The sequence below is a fragment of the Otolemur garnettii genome, unplaced genomic scaffold (assembly GCF_000181295.1).
Source record: "Otolemur garnettii isolate 467f Iridium unplaced genomic scaffold, OtoGar3 scaffold00173, whole genome shotgun sequence".
Taxonomy (NCBI): Eukaryota; Metazoa; Chordata; class Mammalia; order Primates; family Galagidae; genus Otolemur; species Otolemur garnettii.
Window position 1 is genome coordinate 1,430,317 of NW_003852568.1, and position 8,056 is coordinate 1,438,372.

An 8,056-nucleotide genomic window follows, 5' to 3' on the forward strand; every position below is an offset into this window, starting at 1 on the left:
AACATAGGTAGGTTCACTTTGGGAACATTCATCACACTAATGACTTAGGATTTATATACATTTTATGTGTTTTATAATTTATATTTTATATATATACATTTCATGCTTTAATAAAATATTTTTAACTCAAAAAAATTAAGAACCCAGGAAATACAAATACAGCCTATACAATATAATGTTTTGAATTATGTGAGGGGAAAGGCCCTAAAATTAAGGCAATATGTGATATTTTTATTTACTTTTTAATATAAAAAATAACAACTGTTAACAAGGACTTTTCAATTTAGTAAATATTTGAGAAGTAATTGATTTATTTATTCCTCAGGTCTATTTAATTAAGTAATATCTTAGCTATAAAGACTAAGAAAACCTGAGGTAAGATAGTAGCAGTTCATGGCTATAATCCAGCACTCCCTAAGGCTGATGCAGGACTTCAAGGCTTCACTGAGCTATGACTGTTTCACTGCACTCCAGCCTGGACAACAGAGCAAGATTTTTGTCTCAAGAACAAAAAAAAGAAAAGATAGTATATTGGGAAAAAAGCATTTTTTCCTTCCTGCAATTCCACTGAAATGTCAGTTTAGGGACTTCTACAGTTATAAATCCACATTACCAAAGACGACAGGAAGGAAGGTCACTGAAGAGAATGGGTGAGCAGCACTGTCCTGGCAGCCCTGAGAAAGCCGAATGCTACGCCAGTGGTGAGACAGGGCAGGAAGAACCTAAGTTCCAAGTTCTACGAGATTCACTAAAGGCTCAAGAACTCACAGAGCACTGGACACATATGAGGGGGCTAAAAAAGTGAGTTCTGATAAAAAGCCCCTGCCAGGCCCAATCCCACAGTATCTCCAGCTGACTTCCCACGGCCAGGTGACTACTGTCACGGCCCACCCACAGTCCAGAAAAATGGAGGCTCATTTCCCGGAAAGAGCCAAGCAGAGATTCTGGTGACTACGGGAAGCTGAGCACAACAGAGCACAGAGACCCCATTTAGAAAACAGGGGACTGAAGGCAAGATAACAAATACTCCTCCCACTGGGCCACTTGAGCTCTGGCAACCACAAGGCACCCTCTACACAGAAGATTAGCAAATCCTTTTCTGGACTGACCAGCCCAAGAAGAAAGGGTTAAGATCCTGTCACAGGGGTTGCCTAGGAAATGACTACACCAGACACCCGACAGTCAGAAAGCCTCATCCCTGGGGAGGCAGTGAAAGAAAGTCCAACCTTATCCTCAAAATAGGAGGCCAACACATACAGTCTCAAACTGAAACAGAGCACCAATTAAAGCGTGCTAGAGATCTGGAGACAAATATCCGAAGAATCAGCCAAGAGGTGAAAGTGGTATCTCCGGAAAGGGGAAAGCAACAGGGGGAGAGGCGTCAGCGGTGCTGCTTTTCCAAACAACGTGGTAACAATGCTATTTTGATGCTCTCAATTATACTAACATTCATCTCTGATTAAAAACTAAAACTAAGTACAGACATGAACAAAATATCACATCTTTGAGAATAACACTATTAAATTCTACTTAGACTTCCTCATTTTTAAAGAAACAATACCAAACAGAAAGGTCAGTATTTTCTGACTGGTTAATACCTTCTGATTCTCTTCCACTTCAGTTCTCAGTTCTGAGCTCACAGCTGTTTTTGTTATCGCTCTGAGGAAATAAAAATATTATCAGCCCTTGGTTTAACACTGGATATAAATGTCTACAATTTCCACGTTTTCATGTTTTATGAAACATATCATTCGATAAATTACAAAAAATTAAATAGAAAAACTTTAAACATTTATAATTGGTAAATGTTTCCCCTTCCCCAGAGGTGCATATTTTTTATTGCCACACAATGAAACATGAAAGAAAAGCAGCAGTAATAGCAGCGTTTTAAGGCAGGTGCAGTTACTGCCAAGTTTTCAGTTGAATCTGTGCAACCCAACTTCTGTATCTGATCTCCACCACTCAGAGACGGAAGGAAAATGTGAGATAAGCTAAGGCAGCGATCGCTCATCCTGCTTAGACACTTACGGTGGAAGTGGAATACTCTATGTCTATCTCCAAGTAACTGCTAGACCAAATGAGAATTTACTATACCTCCCATAGGACTCATTAATCATACAATAATCAAATTTATTTATGAAATATCTCATACCAGAAGTCAAAACACTTCATTCAGAGACTCAAGAAAGACTGGCAACCAACTGCTAAATCAGCAGTTTCTAAAACATTGGCTTTGCATTTACGAAATGAGGAGCACCATTACAGAATAGAAAGCCACGTCAGAAAACCCACACGATGAACAGGTCACTAAGTGTCTATATAACTCAAGTTTCTTCATGAAGATTCAATAAGATGACATATGAGTCCATCTATGGTCTGTGTCGGACTCTAGATTAGTTTTATCAGTATATATTTTGTGACTCATCCAATCCCGAAAGGCAAGTATTTTTGTTTCCATTTCACTACTGAGGAAAGTGAGGTAAAGAGAGCTCATTTATTTACAAAGGTCACACAACTAGTAAATGGCAGTGCTAAGAACATAACCTAGACCTGTCTTTTCAACCACACAATATACACTCTTGCCCTCTCCCCAAAAACACAGCAACATACCATTCATGGTATCAATGCAGCAAATCTAAGCATTTTCACATTTTAGTCACCTAATTCAGCATGTAAACATGAAGATAATTGGGTATTACATTAAGAAGAAGAACATATCAAAATCTTACTCTATATTACCTGGCTTTAGTAGGAAAATTTTGACTAAGATCCTTCATAACCACCAAAGCCAACTCAACAGGAGCAGATAAGATTCGAGCAGCCGTCTGAAAACTTAGATCTGCAACAATGCCAAATATAATTTAAAGTGTATTAATCTAATGTGATGGAAGCAGGAAAAAAAAAAATCACATTTACTCCCCATTGTTTTCTGGTAAATAAGAAAGTCTTAGAATGCAGCCATTCCGGAGAGTGCCCATGACTTAATTTCAGTTTTTATTCACTTCACAGATCCCTGAATGTAGTAAGCTGTTCATGATAGACCTGCATAAAACACTGGGGAACACACCAACATAACAGAGGATAAATCAAGACCACATCCTTTTCCCTCTTCTGAATTCACAATACATCACAAAATACTAAAAAGCATTGGGCTTTTAGAAAATTATGTTGGAAAGAAACCTTGGTGAATAGTTGTCTGGGAAACAGCAATATAAATACATCCTACCACAATGACACGCTTTTATCACTGTATAGATAAACACTGTAAGAAATGTATACATATAGTAACTTAAAGGCTACGACAGGTTTCCAGTATTAAAAGCTTCCACAGACACAAAGATTTGGCATTCATTTATTTGTATCACTTCTTCCTACGGTTATCTGTCTACAAAAGGACTTCCTTCCTTTCCTCTCCAATTAACCATAACTAATCACTCTTTAAAATCTGTGGCACCTGCAGAATAATGTAATAATATACAATTAAATTCAAATTTTACATTTTAATGCCAAAAATTAAGTTAATACTCTTTTATACCTTGCAACTGCCAAACCTTTAAAGGTGCCATTTCATTAGTGCTCTCAACAAGATGTTTTCTGAGTTCCTTCAGCTGCTCCTTCAGATCGGGGTGCAGGTCTCTGAGAAAAACACACAACACAATCAGACTCTCTCACTGTAGATTCTTCCTCAGACCACACCTAGGAGTTGCCTTCAACTTTACCTTAATGATTGGCTAATCTCAACCCTAGGAACACACCATGAAATACTATTCAAGCTTAAGAAAGAAATGAAATCATGCCCTTGCAACAGCACAGATGGAGCTGGAGTCCATTATATTCAGAAACAGTCAAATATCGCATGTTCTCACTTTTGAGAGCTAAATAATATGTACACATTGGGCTCGGCGCCTGTGGCTCAAGTGTACACCCAAGGTGGCAGGTTTGAACCCAGCCAGGGGCCCGCCAAACAACAATGACGGATGCAACCAAAAAAAAAAAAAAGCCGGGCATTGTGGCAGGCGCCTGTGGTCCCAGCTACTTGGGAGGTGGAGGCAGGAGACTCGCTTGAGCCCAGGAGTTGGAGGTTGCTGTGAGCTGTGATGCCATAGCACTCTACCCAGGGGGACAGCTTGAGGCTCTGTCTCAAAAAAAAAAAAAAAATGTACACATTGGACACAGAGAGTGGAATAATAGATGTTGAAAATTCAGAAGGGTGGGAGGGGGGTGAGGGATGGGATATTACTTAATGGCTATAACGTACACTCTTTGTATCAAGGCTACATGAAAAGCCCAAACTTCACCATAATATAAATATATCCATGTAACAAAACTGCACTTGTACCCCCTAAACCTATAAAAATAAACTAAAAAAAAAAAAAAAAAAAAAAACACTGACTGGGTACAGTGACTCACATCTGTAATCCCAACACTTTGGGAGACTAAGGAGAGAGGATCACTTCAAGTCAGGAATTCTAGACGGCCTGGACAACATAATGAACTCCACCTCTACAAAAAATAAAACTTTAAAACTTAGCCAGGTCTGATGGCACACGTCTGTACAGTCCTAGCTACTCAGAAGCCTGAGGCATAGGCAGGACAATCATTTGAGTCCAGGAGTTTGAGGCTGCAGTGAGCTATGATGATGCCACTGTATTCCAACCCAGGCAACAGAGCAAGACTCTGTCTCAAAATATAAATGCATAAATAAATAAATAAAATTGATGTAGAAAATTATAAGATTAAAAAAAAATCACCACAATAGTGAATTTCTATGGAGGAAGGTAATATGACCGAGAGTAGGTAAGAAAAATAACTTCACCTGTTGATAACTGACCTGGTTTTTTTTGTTGTTTTTTTTTTGAGACAGAGCCTCAAGCTGTCCACCTGGGTAGAGTGCCGTGGCATTACAACTCACAGCAACCTCCAACTCCTGGGCTCAAGCGAGTCTCCTGCCTCCGCCTCCCAAGTAGCTGGGACCACAGGCGCCCGCCACAACGCCCAGCTATTTTTTTGGTTGCAGCCGTCATTGTTGTTTGGCGGGTCCGGGCTGGGATTTGAACCCGCCACCTTAGGTGTACGTGGCTGGTGCCTTAGCCGGTTGAGCTATAGGTGCCGAGCCACTGACCTGGTTTTTTTTGATTCACTTTATTTTTAAAGTAAAAGAAGGGTTATGCTAGAAGAAAAGAAAACTTTATAAACTGTTCTTTGGAATAAAAAACTAAGTATGACAGCAAGAATCCAGTTCTGGGTAGTGAGTATGCCAGTATATATTATTCTTCAGACTGTTCTGAACCTTTTTAATTCTTTCTTTTTTTTTTTGAGATGGAGTCTAGCTCTGTCACCCAGGCTACAGCAATGTGGCTTCAGCCCAGCTCACAGCAACCACTAGCTCCTGGGTTCAAGTGATCTTCCTGCCTCAGCCTCCCAAGTAGCTGGGACTACAGGTACCCACCACCACACCCGGCTAGTTTCTCTATTTTTAGTAGAGACGGGGTCTGCCTCTTGCTCAGCCTGGTCGCATACTCCTGAGCTCAAGCAACCCACCTGCCTTGGCCTCCCAGAGTGCTAGGTTTACAGGTGTGACCCACCATGCCCGGCCCTGAACCTTTTTAATTTTACAAAATAAAATTGGGAAAAAAACTTTTCAGTCCTAATAAATTTTCTCCAGCCTACAACATACTCATAAACCCTTTAGTCACATTCAGGCTAATCATAGTTATTTAGTTCAGTTTTATCTTGAAATACAGTACATTCCATCTAAAGCTAGTAGAGATTATTAGTGGCAGACACAGATAGTGGGTGTAACAGATCAGACAGGAAGATGGCTAATTGATTAGTTCTGTTCTTCTAAATGCTAACAACTCAAAAAAATAATTTTTTTTAAGAGACAAGGTCTTGCTCTGTCACCCAAACTAGCGTGCAGTGTTGTGATCATAGTTCACTGCAGCCTTGCAATCCGGGCTCAAGTGATCTTGCCTCAGCCTCCCGAGTAGCTAGGACGATGGGCACACGCCACCACACCAAGCTAATTTTTAAATTTTTGTAAAGACTGTATTGCCCAGGCTGGTCTCCAACTCTTCCCAAAGTGTCAGGATTACAACTGTGAGCTACCACTCTCAGCTCAAGTTTTCCTAAATGCAACATGTAGAAATTAAAATACTCAGTCAGACCCTTAACTTTCCAACCAACTCTTATCTAGTCAGTCACTACAGGTAAAACACCTCAAATCCAAAAATCCAGAATGATGCTCAAAGGAAATGCTCATTAAAGCATGTTGGTGTTTGGATTTTCACATTCGGGATATCCAACTAGTAAATATAATGCATATATTCCAAAATCTGAAATCCAAACTCTTCTAGTTTCAAGTATTTCCCCAAAAGGATACTCACCCCATATAAACACTTTTTTGTGATAAAAATACCAGAACTGGTCCAATTACTTTGGATTGCTAAGTATTCTCAATGTCTAAAAGGTAAAATAGCCTCAGTGTTCTACATAATACCTTTATATGCTGTGAATGCATAAAATCCTAATGTCATCCAAAAAACTAACATGGAAAAGATGAAGAGGTGTGGGATATATTAACCAGTACGATGTAAGCATTCCAAATTGTATATGAAATCAGCACATTGTACCCCATTAAATGCATTAATGTATACATGATCTACCTCTTTATGATTTAATAAAGATAAATGAATAAAAATAGAAAAATACAAAAAAGAATTCCAGAAGCCTGTATCAAGTAAAAATGAAACCTGATTATATTTTAATGAAGCCAAAATTGGTATTAAATAAATGTAAATAGGCATAGGACGAACTCAACATGTCAAGAATAATTCAACTTGAACTAAGACATCTCTGCTAAACTATTACTCAGGTTAAGTTATTTTATTTGGCCAATTGTCAGAGCTGAAGTATAGGAAACTATACACTAGGCTCAATTAGTATTTTATATTGAGTCTAGCATTAATATTAATATTTCTGTATGATTGTTTTCTATTTTTTAAAAAGCACATTATAGATATCTTAATTATAAATTTCCAGACAAAGCAAAATTTATGTCTCTGCACAATTATTAAGTCCTGAGAGTAATAAACGCAAAATTTACAGCTAAAAAAACTTTTTAGCTATAGAATACTATGATGGTTTCATAAAATGGTGAAGGAGTTACAGAATTTCTTAAATTCTATAATTTTCTATCCCCTTTCATAAAAATCAAATTCTAACAGGACACATTTCAACTGAGCACATATAAATCCACTATATCTTGCATTTTCTTCACACTGTATCATAAGCAAGTAATGAGGACTGTTCCAACTTAAAATACACTTTTCCTAAGAAAAAATTAATTCAAACAGTTTCATTTCTCATATTATATCAATTGAAACATGGTATGTAACTTAATGCTATCAAGTGAGAGGCTCAGCAAAAAATCAATTTAAACCACAGACAAGCAGGCATGGTTTAAGAATAATGTGCTGCAGAATAACTGGAAATCAAAAAGCACACCCTAAGTGGTTGCTTCTCCATTTTAGATTTTATAGACACATAGCACCTTTAGGGTATCAGTAATTCAGATAGTAATGAGGAAGAAAATATTTAGAATACAAGAAGGCCTGGAGGTTTAAATAAAATAGGGACATTTCCCAAAACGCATAGAATATACAGTGTACCTTAGTTTTCCAAAGAGAAATCCTTGAACTTCATCAATAGGATCATTTTCGCCAATCACTGTGGTGTTTACCTCAGTTCCTACATAGAAAAAGCATACAAAAATGTATCTGTAATTACTCAGATTAGAAACAAAACTGTTATTACTTTCATAAAATTTGAACAATGTAAAATAAAACAAAAAACACCTGAAATTGTACCATCTAAAATGTTGAATACCCAACAAACCTTTTGTAATGGCTCTTTAAATAAACAGAATATGTTTATTTCCTGTGTTCCTAGATAAAGAAAATGTATTTTTCCCTTAAACTTCGTGAAATTTTATATGCTAAAAATTTCAAGATTAATAGCTTTAAAAATATTTATTAACAAAGGCTTTTTTTTTTTT

The 8,056-nt window shown here is 37.6% G+C and overlaps 1 protein-coding gene across 1 annotated transcript in view; it reads right to left on the reverse strand.

Annotated features, from left to right (window-relative positions):
* Positions 1–8,056, reverse strand: part of UGGT1 (UDP-glucose glycoprotein glucosyltransferase 1) — a 114,460-nt gene that overhangs the window by 75,996 nt on the left and 30,408 nt on the right. The window contains exons 7-10 of the mRNA XM_003800346.3: positions 7,671–7,749; positions 3,536–3,636; positions 2,740–2,839; positions 1,599–1,659 (exon numbers count right to left, since the gene is read on the reverse strand). Of these exons, the coding sequence (XP_003800394.1) occupies positions 1,599–1,659; positions 2,740–2,839; positions 3,536–3,636; positions 7,671–7,749 (341 nt within the window). The remainder of the gene's footprint in view (positions 1–1,598; positions 1,660–2,739; positions 2,840–3,535; positions 3,637–7,670; positions 7,750–8,056) is intronic.